The sequence below is a fragment of the Carassius carassius genome, chromosome 21 (assembly GCF_963082965.1).
Source record: "Carassius carassius chromosome 21, fCarCar2.1, whole genome shotgun sequence".
NCBI lineage: Eukaryota > Metazoa > Chordata > Actinopteri > Cypriniformes > Cyprinidae > Carassius > Carassius carassius.
In genome coordinates, this window is record NC_081775.1 from 20042025 (window position 1) to 20060393 (window position 18369).

At 36.0% G+C, this 18369-nt stretch overlaps 1 protein-coding gene across 2 annotated transcripts in view; it reads right to left on the bottom strand.

Moving 5' to 3' along the window:
* Window positions 1-1048: 1048 nt before the first annotated feature.
* The window catches only part of sema3gb (sema domain, immunoglobulin domain (Ig), short basic domain, secreted, (semaphorin) 3Gb), a 45632-nt gene continuing 28311 nt past the window's right edge, over window positions 1049-18369 (bottom strand). The window contains exons 2-18 of one of the 2 annotated variants that reach the window (XM_059503720.1): window positions 16248-16379; window positions 7533-7693; window positions 7270-7332; window positions 7055-7174; window positions 6720-6813; window positions 5949-6068; window positions 5697-5842; window positions 5444-5558; window positions 5280-5349; window positions 4243-4387; window positions 3925-4147; window positions 3657-3745; window positions 3506-3547; window positions 3019-3176; window positions 2698-2765; window positions 2483-2607; window positions 1049-1572 (exon numbers count right to left, since the gene is read on the bottom strand). In XM_059503720.1, the coding sequence (XP_059359703.1) occupies window positions 1156-1572; window positions 2483-2607; window positions 2698-2765; window positions 3019-3176; window positions 3506-3547; window positions 3657-3745; window positions 3925-4147; window positions 4243-4387; window positions 5280-5349; window positions 5444-5558; window positions 5697-5842; window positions 5949-6068; window positions 6720-6813; window positions 7055-7174; window positions 7270-7332; window positions 7533-7693; window positions 16248-16347 (2256 nt within the window). In that variant the 5' untranslated portion in view covers window positions 16348-16379 and the 3' untranslated portion in view covers window positions 1049-1155. Of the gene's footprint in view, window positions 1573-2482; window positions 2611-2697; window positions 2766-3018; window positions 3177-3505; window positions 3548-3656; window positions 3746-3924; window positions 4148-4242; window positions 4388-5279; window positions 5350-5443; window positions 5559-5696; window positions 5843-5948; window positions 6069-6719; window positions 6814-7054; window positions 7175-7269; window positions 7333-7532; window positions 7694-16247; window positions 16380-18369 lie in introns of both variants that reach the window. The other variant, XM_059503719.1, reaches the window with a different exon arrangement.

The following is an 18369-nucleotide window of genomic DNA, read 5'->3' on the forward strand; positions in this document are numbered from 1 at the left end:
ATTTCCAGGGCAATGATCCAATCATGTTGCAAAGAACTGCTTGTTCCGTTACAAAAAAAAAAAAAAAAAAAAAGAGACAAAATATATAATATTTTTAGTATTAAATAAATATTTAGTTTTATGGTCCACATATTTGTAATGTGAAACATTTAAAATGTATTTTTAACCTAATTTTTAAATCTTTTTTCTTAATTAAACTATCCAATATTGTTATTGCAATTATTTTGAATTCTCAATCTATCTGTAGTTTTTTTTTTCTGAAACAATAGACGTGAATAATACTGAAATGTCACTTTTGATAGAAACGGTTTTAATTTCTTTTATGGATCAAGACTAAAATTAAAGCTCAAATGTATGGAGGATTATAAGTGACACTTAAAAGTAATAAATTCTAGAAATAAGTTAGTAATTTATAATTTCTAAAGCGATTTATCTCAATTTCAATGTTTAAATTATTATATTACTTTTAAACAAATATTTTCATATTTTATTCATATTCATTTTAATTGTCACTTCTAATTGTCCATACAAATTGACCTGTTCTTCCAAGCACTTTACTAGAGAAAACTCTATAAAAACAATTTGCAAATTCAAAGAAAAGTGAAAGCTTTAGTGGTCAAAATGATGGCAATATATATTGTGCTGTAATTGTAGTAATTTTCAAATGCTCCAAAACATTCCTTCCACAACTGTATTTTATGGTCTGGGGGTTTTTCAATTTCACCCCAAACACCTTTTGAAGCCTCTATAACGTACATGTTTTCAAACGTTTCTAATAGTATTTACACTGCAGTCATAGGTGTACTGAATATTAGAATGGAATAGCTTCAGTTTAACATAAAACAGCAGAAGTTTTGCTGGTGTGGCTGGATGTCTTAAGGAATTCATTTTGAATACTGTGGGGTTTAATGCTAGCTATGGAAGCGAGCACATTACAGCCAGATTTAGATTAGTTAGGAGAGCTAAGTGCATCAAACTGTACCTCAAAACAAAAATCAATCTAACTCAGACACAGTCTGATACATCTAATAAATCAACTGAATCAGTCTAAACTAATGAATCATTTTATTAAATGGACCAAGTTTGCCGAGGAAGTACATAATGATGGGGCACATGGACGGGACATGGTCAGCAGGGTCCCAGGTGCTGTTCCATTCACTGCTCCTGTAGCTCCTCCCCTTCCTGTTCTCCCGTGTGCCTGCGGTTGTTGCGTTTGGCTTTGTGTGGCTGGCTTTGTATCTGCTGCCTGTAGGACTGGCAGTACTGGTTGATGAGACGCACTTCAGGCTGTGGGTGGAGCTTGAGAGCAGGTGGGTTGGTCTGAGGGGGAGGGGGCGGCGGTGGAGGGTGGTGATGGGAATGGTGGCGGCGGTGCTCTGGTTCGATTGGGACGTCTGACTCAGTCAGCGCCTCCACAATCTCCCGGTCCAGGATCCGTAAGGAGATGCGTGCCACGGTGTGCTTGAAGTTGTTCTCGGTTGCCAGGCAGTGGTAAAGGCCGGCATCCAATTGGGTGAGAGATTTCAGCAGGATGCCATGACCAGTCTTCAAGACATCTTTGTCTCGACTGAGCTGAAAAGGAAAAGGAGTCATTTATGCCTTCTGAATTAATGATACAAAACACAAAAGATGAATTTCGGAGCATGTTTCAAATGCTTTTGTCCATACAATGAAATCCAATAGAAGTTCGAGACAACTCTTTCATTATAATGACAAAAAACCCCAGAGAGTTTTTTTTTTACTTCCACTGAAGAAAAAAGTCAAACAAGTAAAAAAATGACATGAGAGTGCACTGTAATACATTTCTAATTTTTAGCTTAACAGCAAGTTTCCTAATATACACTATACAACAATAAATTTAATGTGATGTTTCATTTCAAATTTCAGCACAAATTAAGACATTTTTATTAATTCTGAGAGCTTTCTGACCCTGCATAGACAGAAATGCAACCATGTTCAAGGCCCAAATAGGAAAATTGTTGAATAAAGTCATTATTTTTGTTTTCTTTGCACACAATAAGTATTCTTGTAGCTTCATAAAATTAATGTTGAAGCCCTGATGTCACACGGACTATTTTAAAAAAGCTTTTACTACCTTTGGCTTTCTTGGCCTTGGACTTGGTAGTTCCATTGCTGTTTATGCAGGGGTAGAAAGCTTTCGGGTTTCATCAAAAATATATAAATTTGTGTTCCGAAGATGAACGAAGGTCTTACGGGTTCGGAACGACATGAGGGTGAGTAATTAATGACAGAATTTTCATTTCTTGGTGAACTATCCCTTTAAGTATAAACGTTTTTGAAAGTGATCATCATAAGTGATGATCATAATAAGTCATCTTATAATTGATAGTGAAAAAGCATAAAATTTGTCTCCGTGTAAAACTTCACATTTGATATTTTTCCACTCAAATAATGTTTCTTCTATCATTTTTGGGTGAAGTATTTATTTAAAGCCTTATAAATGGTAACATCAGTGTCTTACTGCTTTTCGCTTGCCGTCCTTCTGGTAGAGCCATTTGACAGAGGCCTGCGGAGATCTTGGCTGGCACTCCAGGAACGTGCTGCTCCCCTCAACCCCAAACTGCACCGTCTCCCTCAGACGCTTCTCTACTGAGAGGGTCAGAGAAGGGCCACATTCAAGTTTCTGAAGATCGTCTGCATCATTATTCTGTATCAAATGAGAGGCTGTTTACAAACCTTTAGCATTGAATCCTCTGCACTGCCGTAAAGGATCTCCATGTTTGATATCTTGCCTTCTGCTTCTCCTAAGGATTCATTCATAAAATATTTTATGGTTAAAAGCTTAATGACTTTTAACTGTGAAATTGCATTTAAAGAGACAGTTTATTTTATATTATGTTTCTCTTCAGCACATCTGATGAAGATCAATATGCCTTGTACATGTACAAACCATGTTATCAGCATTAAAATAGACAGTTAATGAAGTCAAGAAATTAATTTGAACACAATTTGGACCATGGACCGACCACCCATTGGAGTAAATTAATGTGGTCTGACCTCTTGGTAGCCGGAGTGAAAGCAGAGCAGTGTTCTCCATCCCAGGCACAGTAGGGGTCACGGGCCAGGCAGCAGTCTGAACAGGCCTTGCCATAAACGGCACACCTGTGCAAGGACACCTGGGTAAGTCCCCTTTCTGAAGACACGTACAACTGTTGCTGTAAACCACAAGAGAGAAAGAAAAAAAAGTTGACTGATCTGACTAATGATTTGTATATTAATTTGATATATATATATATATATATATATACACACACACACACACATATATATGTGTGTGTGTATGTATGCGTGTATATATATATATATATATATATATATATATATATATATATATATATATATATATATATATATATATTAAAAGACTTAATAAAATGCTAATAAAAAGGACAACAATTTACAAAATATAATACAATTTAATTCAAAATTAACTATAATAATATGATACTACAATTATGATTTTACTATATTAAACTATATTTACCCTTTTAGAAGAAATCTTCAAAGTTTTGACAGCAGCTGGAGTCTGAAAAAAAGAGGGAGAAATTTCAAAACATTCGAAATCTTGCATTATGGTATTTTAGGGTAATTCATACCCAATAGCAACAATTCAGCAAAAAAGTGTCCTTTTGTACCTTAAAAACCTCAACCTCCTCCAAAATGAGCTCTTCTGTTGTGCTGATGTCTTTTGGTAAGACAATCACCTTCTGGACTGTGCCACGATCTAAAGTTCAAGGTGAATCATGAGTAAATCAGATACCAGATCAGATCGCCCGTGTTTTAGAAGCTGTACAAATTAGTCTGTTTATGTTGCAATGCTACACCTTCTCATGCAACTTCAGGAAGAAATCATCCTGCATGCAACTAATCAGAAAGAATCTGACATGATCAGAAATGTCTAACCTGTGCCCAGGAACAGCACCTCATATCTTCCATCCACAGCATCCACCAGATCCACAGCAATAGTGGTGAAACGGTAGTCAACTCCAGTCCTGACCACCAGTGGGCGCTTGTGTATTGGATATATAGGTTGATACATCAGCGGATGGGCGCGGACAAAGTTTACAGCCTCGTCAGAGAAGGCTTTAGTGGTGTGGAGATCAGGGGTGAAGGTTCCTCCAGGACACTAAGCAGTAAAAATATTCAGAAAGATTAAAATAGAATGAGATATCAGCAAAGAATTAATAAGGTACCAAACTGGATTTCAAAAGCAATGCTCACAGTCCCCGGGCGAGGGTAAGGAATTTTGCCAGTATAAGGTGTCCACTGGTAGTTGTGGCCATGTTTGTGAGAGAAGGGTCCATTGAAGACATTTCTGATGTCTGCCATTGAGTACACACACACGGCAGAGCCCTTAAACACAGAGCTAGAAAGACAAACAGAAATACAGCAATAGCATAATTACTCATTTAACAAAAGACCATCAATATAAACACTGATTTGAAAGGAACAGAGATGTTACACTCAACACAGGGATTTCAAAGCTAAATATTCAGTTAGATACATTGAAAAAAAATTTTCACTGCCTATTTGTAACTTGTTCATTTTATTGATTTTGCTTGCTTTAGTAATATTTATTGCTTCACAATGAAATAACGCTTTCAAAGTTGTGACCGTCAAGATCTGAAGAGACAATTTTATTACCGGTAATCTGTAATTTTATTTGCCTTTTGAATTAAGTTTTCCATATGATATCCAAGGGTAATATTCCATATTATATTAATTTCCATATGTTAAGTGGGAAAATTTAAAGTTACTTTTGAGGGGTTACAGCTAAATATATTATTTTATGAAAGTCATTCAAAATTGTTTGGAATGGTTGAAGGCCAGAATATAATGAATAATTATTATTTTGGGTTTGGATTTTTTTAATTCATGCCTACCAAGGCTATATTTATTTATTGAAAATACAGTAAATCATTCATACTTTTAAGCAGACATTACTCCAGTCTTCAGAAATCATTTTAATATGCTTATCTGGTGCTCAGGAAATATTATTAGTATCATTATTAATGTTGAAAACAGTTGTCCTGCTTACTATTTTTGTGGAAACCACGTTCATTTTATCCAGGATTCTTGGGTGAATAGAAAGTTCAAAAGAACAGCATTTGTTTGAAACAGACTTTTCTGTAACATTATAAATTGTCTTTACTTTTCACTATTGTTCAATTTACTGTGTCCTTGCTCAATATAGTATTGCTTTCTTTCTGACTACACAATTTTTAGATTTTAGATCCGTGTATGAGAGGTTTTCTCACCCAGCTGTGGAGAACACAGCATACACAATGGGGTTCCGTTCATCATGGGTCCTCTGGATGAAAACATCTCCTTCAAAACAAACAGACATCAGGCATCAGAGACAGACTGAGATCTGATTAAGAACATGCTATGATCATGTTGAAGAGAAAAACATATGCCATACTCAATTCATCAAAGTAAGTTTCAACACCATCTGCACCAATCACAGAACAGACCAGCCGTGCTTTGAGGAACGTTGTCCACTTATTCACCAATGACCTCTGACCTCCATCATCATTCTAAAAGGGAAAGCACACAAACAGAAAAAGAAAAGATTAGACTTTAAACAAACCGTGGGTTCATCTGATTTACATGACAAAAATGATCATGCTTAAAAGTTGATCATTAAGTCATTAAGATTAGTAAGATTTTCTCACCAGACAGACTCTGCCTACTCTGGCGAGGACGCTCGGAGCGCTGCCCCCCGAAGCATCTAAACTCTTCTCCCGAAAGAAGAAGTAAAGCTTATCATCATTCTTCTCTGCACTGTCTGGAATCTTCTGGATTTTTATAAACACAGGCTCTGATAAAGAGAGATAAAAGGCATTTGTAAAGAGATAAAAAGGAAAATATTTGTCAAAGGTCTGTCTTTTCATTTGAATCACTTCACTCCTCTGCTTATATCATACCATTCAACCATCGGGAATCATACTGCTCGGTTCTGACAGCGGGACGGTCTCCCAAGGTTCTGAAGATGGCTGGATCTGTACCCATAAAGTCCACATGTACTCCAGCATACAGGTTCCCATCTGAAGAGGGTAGAGTAAAGTGGAGAGAAAGAGATCATGATGGATGAAGACTGGCTAAATTTATACTACTGGTCCATTTATACTGCTTGAAGACTCTTATACAACAAAGTGCTTAACAGAATAGTTCCCACACTTGTAACTAAGGAATTTCTAGGACTCCAGTTGATCAAGGTCACTGGTTAAGTATTTTTTTTAAAAGAACTTCATACGTCTGAAGGAAATTTCCATTTCTAAATCATATACTAAAACCTTTAAGTTTATAGATTTAAACAACAAGTTTTACTCTACAAAGATTGTCTTTGAAAGAAACTGATTTTTATTCAGCAAGGATGGATAAAACTGACAACAGACAGTAAAAACATATTGTTACAAAATGTTACACTTTCTATTAATCAAAGAATCCTGAAAAAATATCATAGATTCCACAAAAACATTAAGCAGCACATGTGTTTTAAGCATTGATAAAAATAAAAAACTGTTTCTTAGGCAGCAAATTTGATATTAGAATGATTTCTGAAGGATCATATGACACTGAAGACCGGAGTAATGACTGGAGTAATGGCTTCAAAATCACATTTGTGCTTTTTGGAGCTTGACTACATGCTTTTACTATGAGTGAAACAAGAGAGCAAGAGAAAGAGAGAATCTCACTTATCAAAGCTGCTGCATTCTCCTGCCGGGGATCGTAAGGAGACTTTCCTTTTCCAGAGTCCATATAACCAGGAACCAGCCGGAACAGGTATTCCTACACAATCACACACACAGCTTAGAAGTAAAAAAAAGTGTCCGTACTGAAGAGCTAACTGTCATAGTTTTTACAAATAAAAACATGAAACATTAACCAAATTATTAAAAATCTAAATATCTAAAAAGGGTTTTTGTATTGACCACCTTTGTTATTGCTGATGAAATAAAAAAATGAATGATTGTCTTCGAATTCCATTGACAAGATTAACACTGCTGCACTGTGAACATTATGTGTGTACCTCAGCTCTCCAGCCTCTGTTGAGGAAAGTGCAGATGGGTTTATAAGCTCCTGTGCCGCAGGTGTACAGGTGAGTCCTGTTCCACGGCTCAATCAGACGCACAAAGTTAGCACACTCTCCCTGAGAACACACACAAATGAGGAAAAACAATGCATTTTAGCAGTGATTATGTTTCTGTGTCGAAATGATTCAATAGAGAATAAAAACAAGTGTACCTGTCCACCTTTGCCAGTTAATTTACACTCCCCTTTTCTTTGTGCTGTTGCTGGCCAGTGAATCTGAAAACACACAAATCTTAAAATACTCTCCCATAATTACTAAAAAAGTAGCAAAAGTACCACTGAACTACTATACAACTGGAATGGTCTGGGTGCAATTACAGTAAATTACTACTTAAATTAACTCAAAATCCACACAACGTTTTTACAAATTTCTTAAATTATAAGAAAAGAATTAAAATAACTATATAGCATCTTACAATAAGGGGTTCTTTATTGACATTTTGCATGTCTAGAGAGACTAGATATTCACGGCTGCCCAGGTAGAGCCGGCCTTGGTCTTGGTCCATATGCAGGATTCTGTAGTCGCTGGTGTTGAAGGAGAAACTGAACGGCCGTATGGTTTTTGTCTCTAGTAACTCTGAACGAAAGAAAGAAAATATCAGGTCAAAGCAATTAGCATCAACAAAGTCTTTTCTAAAAGTATCAGTGGTATTTCATGTATGGATGCATTAGTTCTTGTGAAATTATCCATGCATTAGTTTGATTGTTTAAGGTTTTCAGTTGAGTCTTCATATTTCTGGGTTTCGCAGAAGTGGAAGTCGTCATAGCTGGGTAAACTTTTATAGCGGTGAACAGGAGACCACATAAAATATATTTTTTGCATTTCCATTAGCTCAAACAGCAAAAGAAGAACTAGAAACAAGAATGTTTTCACGACTTTTTAAAAAGAAGAAAATATACAGTAGACCGAGATTGATAATGGCAGACCGAAGAGAGAAGAATGTCAAATGTTTAAAAAAAATTAAATATTAAAAACTTTGCAGGATTTATGATTCTGTTGACCACTGAACACAATGCAGACCTCTTTGTCATGTTTTACATTAAGAAATTAATTATAAAATGCAAATATATATATATAAAAATAATAATAATATTTTAAATTACATAATTTTTTTCAAACCAGGCTTCTTTATCGGTCATATTTTTCACACAGCAGGTGCTGGTGGTTTCTCTCTCTCTCTCTCTCTCTCTCGTTTTCTTTCTCTCTGAGGGAGGACACAAGGGAGAACAGAGCAGGTGCAGAGATGAGAGATGGCTTCAGCTGTCTGAGCACGCCGTGCTCCAGTGTACTAAGTGTCTGTTCCCCGTTTCTATCACATTCAGACACTAATTTCCCCAAAGACACATCACCACTTAATGCTGTGCATTTACTCCAAATATTTAGTGTTTCTGTCCATAATCAGATAGCTTTAAATGACAAAAACCTAATCACATACATCACACAACAATAGTGCAAGGTCGGGCCAGGGAATGAGGAGAAGCTAGTTGGCTTTAAACATAAATCTGAGGTTACGAGGACGTGCTGACATCGTTGCCCTCTGAGAGTACGAGAGTAAGTGCATGATTTTAGCGGAGCGGAACGGCGCAACTGACACAGACCGAATCTATAAATTACTCCATGTTAGCGTCATACCACAAACTACTTTGATCTCGGAGGTATTACAGTGCTCTCGTCCAAACGCCTGTGCAGCGTTACACATTGGATAAACAGAAATAGAAAGGGGCCGGTGACATGAAGGTCAGAAGGAAGTACATGGAAAAGGTTTTAGATAATGTATTAAATTAAGACATGATTAACCTCTTGTTTAAAAGGAAACAATGGTCTGCACGAAGACCCTACCTAAATAACATTTATTCATTCAGACAGATGTATATGAGATCACATGTGAACGGGTGAGATGCCACATATGTTCTCAATGTGTGTGTCTGCACATGTGTGTTAGATGTGCTCCTCAGGGCTCTAAGTAGGTGGCGAAGTGTACTAGTGTGTGTGTGTGTGTGTGTGTTTGTGTGGTTCTGGCAGCTGTGTGGGTGATCCTCCAGTCATGTACAGAATCTCCCTTGCCCGATCCTCAGGGGCAGGCTGGGATTCCAGACCGCTCGCTGTGCACTGGGGCCATGGATCTATTCTCAGCGCGCTCTCTCATCCCAGTCCAACAGGCTTCATCCACAAAATCCACTATCTTTTGGCAAGCGAGGGCAGCTCGCTTTATTCAGTAAGGAGGCACCTGATAGCCTGTGGACGTAAGGTCAGACCTTGACCTTTACCACTGTGCAAACAATCTGAAGCACTCGGAATCTGAAAGAAGTGATGGGAAGTGATGTCATTTGAGAGGTCTTTAGCGCGAACAAGTGCTTTCAAGGAACTGACACAAAGTCATCAATGTTTGAGTTTGCTTAAAAAAAAAAAGCTTAGAATTGATTAAATGTTATGACAACCGTTAATATACAACAATAATAAATAAAAATAAATAAATATAAAACAAATGTATTGATGTTTTTGATATTTTAAAATAATAAAGTATTTGATATTTATCGTTTTAGAATAAATCAATATTTAATGGTTTATTATATTTTGTATTAACTGTATATTTTATACTGTATTTATATTTTCTAATAAATAAGTATTAAAAACATTATTATTATTATTATTATTATTATTATAAAAGAGTCTGAAGTTTTTATTGTCCGTTTTATAATAAAATATTAAATTAACTTACATTTAATTATGAATTATATTATTTGCATTTGATATTAAATTAGATATTATATTATAAAAACAACAGTAATAAATAAATAAATATCAAAATGGTAAAATCTCCCCATGATTCATTAGATGTGTATCTTTGAACGCCTATCATTTATAAGGTGACGCATATCTTTTTGTGTTTTTGAGGAGCTCTGCTTCTAGTATTGTTTTCCAGCTGGCTGCAGTTGTGACTTTTGCCAGTGTTTGCCATGAGTCAAAATCAAATTTAATAAAAATCACAATGGCATCACTGAAGGAGGACAAAATCAGTCAGATTTTCCACTCACAATGGTTTAAAGCAAGAGGTTTAAAGCAAGAAAGGGAGAAATAAAACCATTACAGCCTAGTTTTTATAACATTTTAAATGGAAAAGTATGGCATTTTTTATATTTTTCCAATTAATTATATGAATTTATAGTCTTTTGCACATGGACATATGTAAGAACCATTAAAACATTGCTGCTGAAGAGAAACGGCACTGTCTCATTGAGTCAGAGAAAAAGTTATGGAGAAGCTTAATTCAAAAGGGGTAAAAAAAAAATATATATATATATATATATATATATGTCTACCAAAAGGTACAACACACTACGCAGATGGCAGTACTGTGAGCTTACAGTGTCTGGAAAAACTGAATGACACACACACGGTTCACAAATCTGATTATCTCAATACATGTTTGAGAGGTTGGGTTTAATTTAGTGGGTCATTATGAGTCATTAGGGTTCCGGAGGAGTAGAGAAGAAGAGCACTTGAGTCCAGAGATCTCAAGACAGTTTTGCAGAGAGACTCCGTGTTTGTACCAATCTCTTACTTAATACACAAAGACTAATTACTGTGGAACATGCTGAACATTTGGAGTTGGGAATAACTTCCCGTTTATTAACAGCCCCTCTGTTGCCTATAAAAAAAAAACGAAAAAAAAAAAAAACATTCAGTGCAGTGGGGAGGTATAAGGCGCCAGACCCCGCAATTAATGTGCAGTGGAAAACTGGATGTTATCCCTTAAAAAGGCACTCATCTGAAAACTTCACTTAAATTATATATATTTTAATTATCTGAAACCTTCTATAAATTATAACAAAACTCTAAAGACAATGAAGCATCATGATTTGACTGAGACACATCTAATAGAGAAATTGAGTTGCTGCCTCTGTGAAAAAGGACATCTCATTAAAAAAAAAAAGTCTAGAAGAGACTGGCATATTAGGAGCTGTTTCAGCAGTTCAGACTGTATAAAAAGTACAGCGAACTATCCATGTCTGTATATTTCTTTTGGACACCTCTAGTTTGAGCCTCGTCTAGACTCCTGCTGCGAGTCGGCCTTGACAGCTTCTCCAAAAGCTGCTGGTGCTCTACCTCACTGACTTTATAACCTTCTGCCAAAGACTTTTTTAGGAAATCAAAATCTTTAGGTCATGACCTAAATGCACAAGTTTTCCATAAGGAAATAGATTTTTATTGCATTTCTGGTTATTTAGGAAGCTCAAAATTGACTTGTGGACCACTCATAGCAAACTGGTTAAAAGAATGTTCCAGGTTCAATACAATTTAAATAGAAAGTTATCTCAAAAATGCTAATTCTTTCATCATGTACTCAACCTCATGTCATTCCATACCTGTATGAATATCTCTGTGCTGTTTTTTGTCCATACAGTGAAAGTCAATCAGTTGCCATCATGCCATGCCATCTAAAATATTTTCTTTTGTGAAAAAAAAAGTAATAGGCCTACAGGTTTAGAATGAGATGAGGGTGAGGAAGTGATGACAGAATTTACATTCTTTGAGTGAACCATCTATTTAACTTGTACTGAACTATTCCTTTAAGTTCTATGCTCTAGTGTGCAGTAATGGATTCAGAATTATTTACAGGAATAGTACACCAAAAACTGAACATTTTGTCATCACCCACCCTCATGTTGTTCCAAACCAGTATGAATTTCTTACTTCCATTAAACACAAAAGAAGATATTCTGAAGAACATTGGTTCAACAGAAGAAACACTCATTTAGGTTTGGAACAACTGAGCGAGTAAATGACGACAAGAAGTTTCATTTCTGGGTGAACTATCCCTTTAACTGACTGTAGTTTCTGGATCAAGCTGAACCGCTGACCTTTATTGAAATCTATTATGCTGCACCAAACATATTTCACTGCATAGCTCTATTTTAATCTGACATATAACAAGGGAGAGGGATCAGATCACATTATTGTTCACATGCATCCATGTATCATAAGCACGTAGGCCTGGCTGAGGACTGACACAGTATTTTTACAAACTACTCGCTAGACTGCAAAGAACTATATGTTTGCCCACTACAGGTATGCCACTTTCACAGTTTGATTCTATCAAATTTTATCACTGTACTCAAACAAACTGCCACACTGTGCTAACAATTTATCCAACTCATTTCTATACAAGTGGACCACCTCCAAGTTTTCAAACATTATTTTCTATTTAATTTGTAGCTACAAGCCAAAAATTCTGCAGGCTGAATGCCAGACTACTGGAAAAAAGGGTAAAGAGTATCATGAGAATCCTCACAGATCCGGCTTTTAATAATATTATAAAATCAGTTTCTCTGTGCCACGTCCCCCTTTTTTTTTAAAGGGCAAGTTCATTACTTGGACATGGGAGACAAGCTCAAGGCCAGCATAGAAGAAAAGAAAAAAAAATGGGGGAGCATTTTTTAGAGGAAAGGACATAAGCTAAAGCGTCTCATTGGAGAGGAATTCCTCCGAGTTTCTCCAGGGAAGGAAATGTTGATTGTAGATGAAATGCAAAACTCTACATGACCTCATTATAAATGCATCTGCCAAAAAACACTTTGCACAAAAAACTTGTATAGTCATATATGGGAGATAAACCCATTTGTGTTCATTTGCAAGGCTTTGATCCAACAAAAAAGATAAGTTTGAACAACACAGTTGTATCAGGCAGACATCTTCAAAAAATACCCTCATTATTGCACAAGACGCCCATTCTGTAGATCCTCCAGTGAAATAGGTCATTTATTTTTGATGTAAACAATATAATGTCTTCATATCTATTGCTATCAACACCACAAAGCTTGACTAAAAGAGCTACATGATTCAACATAGGAGCTAATTTGTTGGTTTATCAACAAGTGACCTTTTTGCTCTCAGTTTAGGTGCCAAATCTGCTAAATAAATCTTTTCGAATGGATTTATTTGTAGTTAAATGTACAAAGAGTTCTACATATGCATAATCAATGATCAAAAATACTGAATAAACAAACACTCATGGTGGAGAACTTTATGAATGATTGAAGATTCAGGGCTGTGCAAAGATTTCTGTGTGATTCTGAAGATGGACCTCATTCCCATAGACATTAGGGGTCAAGCCATAAGACAGGCTAGAGAAGAAAAATCATCTAGCTCTTCGTTCATCCACATACCCTTTCCAAAAGTTTCCCACACTTATAAGCAGGCACTGCTGTAAGTTTTAAAGTGGCACTCTGGGAAAGTGGCCTAGTTCCAGGGAGAACTAACAGAACTTGAGTGTTACCTTCTTAATGCACTCAAGTCACTCATCTTGGTCTTGAGAGTCTAGATGGATGAACAAACAATGATTTCAAGAGTGTAAAATTGAATTATTTCCATTTAGATCCCCTGAATGGGACTCTCAAAATCTTTAAGCCCAACCCTGACCATAACTCAAACTTCATACCTTATCCTGACTAAGCCAGTGGCTCTGCTGAGGGGTGGAGATGGTTTCAGGCTGAAGCTCCAAACATTCTTTTTGTCTCTGTGGCATTTTGGAGCAGGTTGCTGGCAGTGAGCCCTGTCATGCTTTGGGGGGGCTTCCCTGTGCTTTGGCCGAAGTAAACACAGCAACCACATAAGCTAATAATAAACCTCAAACGCCACAAGCCAATCCGGTTTCTGAGAACAGGGATCTATCCCACTGTCACCTACGCACACAATAACCCCAGTCAACCCAGGGTCATAATCACCCTCACAGCCATTCACACTTACACACTCAGACACTCACACATACTACATTTCAAAGACTAACATAAACCTCATAGCTGGATATTTAAGTAAAACACTGAATCAAAAAAGTAGGGGAAAAAAGATGACGTCTTATATGCACAATCAATTCTAAACTTATAATCAAGCCTATAATTAACATTTATAATTAACTTTATTTATTTATTTATTTATTTCCTCCGAGGAGGCCAGGGAAGCAGTGTCTCAACAATCTCAGTGTCTACTGGTATATATATATATATATATATATATATATATATATATATATATATATAAATTATATATACATTTCTGAAAAAAAAAAAACCTATAAGAAAAGTTTATATAATATATAATAAACTAACCCTAAAAATATATTTTTGTTGTTGTGTATAAATAAATGTTAAACTTACAAATAAGTGTACAAATAAATGGTCAGTGTATATTAAACAACAAACAGCGAAAGACTGATTCTGTAAATTCACAAACAATTACTCAATTTTTACAATGATATCCATAAAAAGTATGTTGCATGGAGCAGGACCAGGTCATGAATGTATGTGTTCTTTATTTTACACTGTTGGACACTTTGTGAACACAAAATCATTGCTAAGCATTTTCATTTATGAGGCCTGAAAATGTGTGGTTGGAATATTGTTGTGTCGCATCTGGTTAGGACACTGTGTTAGGAAAGCCCAGCATCCTGACAGTAGGGAGTCATGAAGAACCATGTCTCAGCTTGCTGAATTGGCACAACCAGGTTGTGTACTAAATATACATTGAGGAGGAGACTGTAAGTGTGTGTGTGTGTGTGTGTGTGAATACTTTCTGATGGATTATACAAAGTAATGGGGCTCCACTGCAGAGGCACCTGCTGGGTTTTGTGTATGACAGTTTCTGAGAACTGAGAGCAAATTCATGTCAGACTCTGACCTGTTCTGCTGCTGTGCTTCTGTCAGACGGATGGGCAAAATCGTATTATAAATGTGTCTGCATGCAGCTGTGCCTAGTGTTTTTCATTATATAAAACAATATCTCTTCAACAACGCCACTGTATCTTTTCAAGCCTGGTATTTGACCGCCGCTTGCGAGCTGAATGGGAAAAAAATGCTAATGCTTTTGTGTTCGAGAGATTTGACTTTTAAACTTCAAACATTTGCCTCGCTCTGCTTGCTTCTCTTTGTGCCCCGCCGTGACACATCCCCCTGCAGAGGGGATGATGGGTAGTCCCCTCTCTGGGGCATTAATTGGGAGATGAGGCATACTGGTGCCAGATTCAAAACATACACCGGAAGACAGGAAGCGAGAAAGAGAGAGAGTTGACATGAGGAACAGTAAGAAAAGAGAGGCGTTAAAATGCCACTGATGACAGAAAGTGTTTAGAAGTTCCTAAAAAACTTAAATGAGCCCTTCAAATTAACTATTTCAAACCTGCATGACTTTCTTCACAAAATATATTTTTATGTGTCCAGACAATGAAAGTCAGTGGGGTCCAATGTTGTCTTTATGATGTTTCACTTTCATTATATTAACAAAACAGTTCTTCAAAACAGCTTATTTACTGTTCCACAGAAAAATGAAAGTCATACAGATTTGGAAAAACATGAAAATGAGAATTTTCTTTTTAGAAACTCCCATCCCATGTTATTATAACATTTAAAAAAAAATAAATCTAGTCAGTAGTTTTCCAACTTTTTAACCATATTTTAGGCCATGTAAGATATTTCTTGCCTTTTTGCTATAATAACAAAGCAGTTTGTTTTCAAAGTTTTTTTAATTACAGAAACTAGGAATGGTGGCATTAACTAAAAATAATTTTAAATAATAATTAATTTCTGTAATTAAATAGATTTCAAGAACTGAATTATAGAGTAGTTTGTGATTACTGGATTTTTATAAAAATCACAAATACCAACTCCTCAGCAATTTCTGGTTGATTAAATATTTTAGTACTTGACAAAAAATATATATATATATTCATTATAGAAATTTCCATGACTTCTTATTTCCATGATTTCATTACCTTGACATTTGCAAGTCTAGAAATGACACTTAAAATTCCTTCATATAGAGTAAAAAAAAAAACTCTAAAGCAGTTGCATTTTCACATTTCTGCCTGAATGGTTGTACTTTGTCAGACCCAGTTATTTTCAGGTGTTATTATGGATTTTAATGTGATAATGAGATGAGGTCTAATAATAATGATCACCTCATTGACTCACTTTATTACCAACAATGGAAAAATGTATAGTAAAAACGGTTTCGTTACATATCAGACCAATAATGTATTGGTACCTCAAAAAAAGAATACACATACAAATAAAAATGTGTGTGTGCATGGAAAAAAAAATAAATAAAAAAAAACAGGGAAAAATTGCACATTTCTCACCTCTATATGACAGGTGCACTCGGGGTGTTGTGCGGGCGTTGCAATGACAACCCCAGACACATAAGTTCAGGATGAGGAGCAGGGTTTGCATCATGATCATGATAATGACAGCAGCAGTTTACCCACCGAGATCTGCAAGTGTGAGAGGGACAGACACATTCAGTTCATGCATTACAACACTAGCAAGTTCATTCACTGGTAACTGACAGCAGCTGTATACATTTTATGAGCAGTTCCAATTTGTTTCCATAATGAGGCTCATAAAGCAAGATTACAACAATGCTCATGTCTTGTTAGCATATAACCCACCCTAAAAAGCCTGGCCTCAAATTTATGTCTGTTTACAGATCACTGAAAATCTGAGAAGAGGCCCTGAAGAGAAAAGAAAATAAAGTACCAAAGGTGTCTTTTTCTTTTTAATATTTGACTACTTAAATGTTTCCACACAGTAACAAAGGGCTATAAGTTTCTCTGTCTCAAGGCATTTGCAGCCATCCACCGTGAGGACTATAAACACCTTCCCAAGGGCAGGCTAGTTAAATCACAACATTGAGCTATTTAAACACAACAGCTCGATTTATCCATAGGTACACAGACTAGTTTTGCTTTTAGCTTTTTATCTAGAGACAAAAAAAAAAAAAAGACAAATATCTGAAGCCAACTGGCCTTTTCCTTGAACACAGTGTTAGACGGTGTGGGAGAGGGCAGCAAGTCTTTCTGCAGTGGGGATGTGCGCCCAAAAGAGATTAGAAAACTATGCAGTCAGACAGCAATGGTTTCTTAAGTACGTCTGCCAAATCCTTCCAGCTACGGCAAATCCATGTCACACAGTCTTGCTTTAAATCTTAAACTCTTAGTCCTTGCCGGGAAACCTACTGTGAGCCTCCAATCTGCAGCAAATCACCCTGTTCTGAGGTGCTAAACATGGCAGGCACGTATCTACGCAAGCTGTGTACACAGATTTACATGCTTAATAAGGGATAACTGTAACAGGAACACAAACACTTGGTTGCATGTTTTATAATGAGACTGCTCAAAGATGTTGAGCTCAGAACAATGCTGATTTATATGCACAATCTGTCAGTTATTTTAACTCAATTTAAGGTGGAGATGACAGCGAGGCACAGTTTATTTGTTTTTAAATGAATATTTCATGTTCAATACAAGTCAAATCAACAGCAATGTAGATTACCATTAATAAAAAAAAGATAAAGGGATAGTTCACCCAAAAATGAAAATTCTGTCATTAATTACTCACCCTCATGCCGTTCCAAACCTGTAAGACCTCCGTCATCTTTGGAACACAAATTAAGATATTTTTGATGAAATCCAAGACCTTTCTGACCCTGCATTGACAGCAATGGAACTACCAAGTTCAAGGCCAAGAAAGATGGTAAGGACATCGTTAAAATAGACTATGTGACATTAGTGGTTCAACTGTAATTTTATGAAGCTACAATAAATATTTGTATGTGCAAAAGAAACTAACTTAATAAAGGATGAGTAACTAATGACAGAATTTTAATTTCTGGGTGAACTATCCCTTTATCTGTGAAGCACAATGGAAGACAATGGGACCAATTTTTGGAGAATTTAAAAGCAAAAATGTTTAATGTTTACTAAAAAAAAGCTTACTATTTCATAAGCACTCACTATTCTTTCACTTTTAGAATTATTTCTGAAATATCATGTGACACTTAAGTCTGGAGACTTTCCTCTCATATTGTTTATGTCTTGTGGCAAAAAAAAAGTAGTGAGTTAAAAAGAAAATTTACCCTTAATAATTGTGTAAAATTATTAGTCACCACAAAAGTACACTTTGCTGGTATTTAACAGGTTTACTATGGTTCTAACACTAACAGTCTCTTCGCCGAGGACGTTTTGTAACACACTATGAAATGCTGTACTTTGGCCCTCTTCCAGGATAAATGACACTCTTCCAAGTGATGAAAAATGACAGAGGAACAATAGCCAAAAGACAGCGCTCTTTATCTATGATAAATTTGCTACAGTATCATTCATTTGAACTGGAGACCAGAAATGCTTTGGGAGTCAAAGCAGACCAATAGGCCGAATTTTTTAAAAGATATTACAGACTGCATTTAGCACAACTAATATGTGA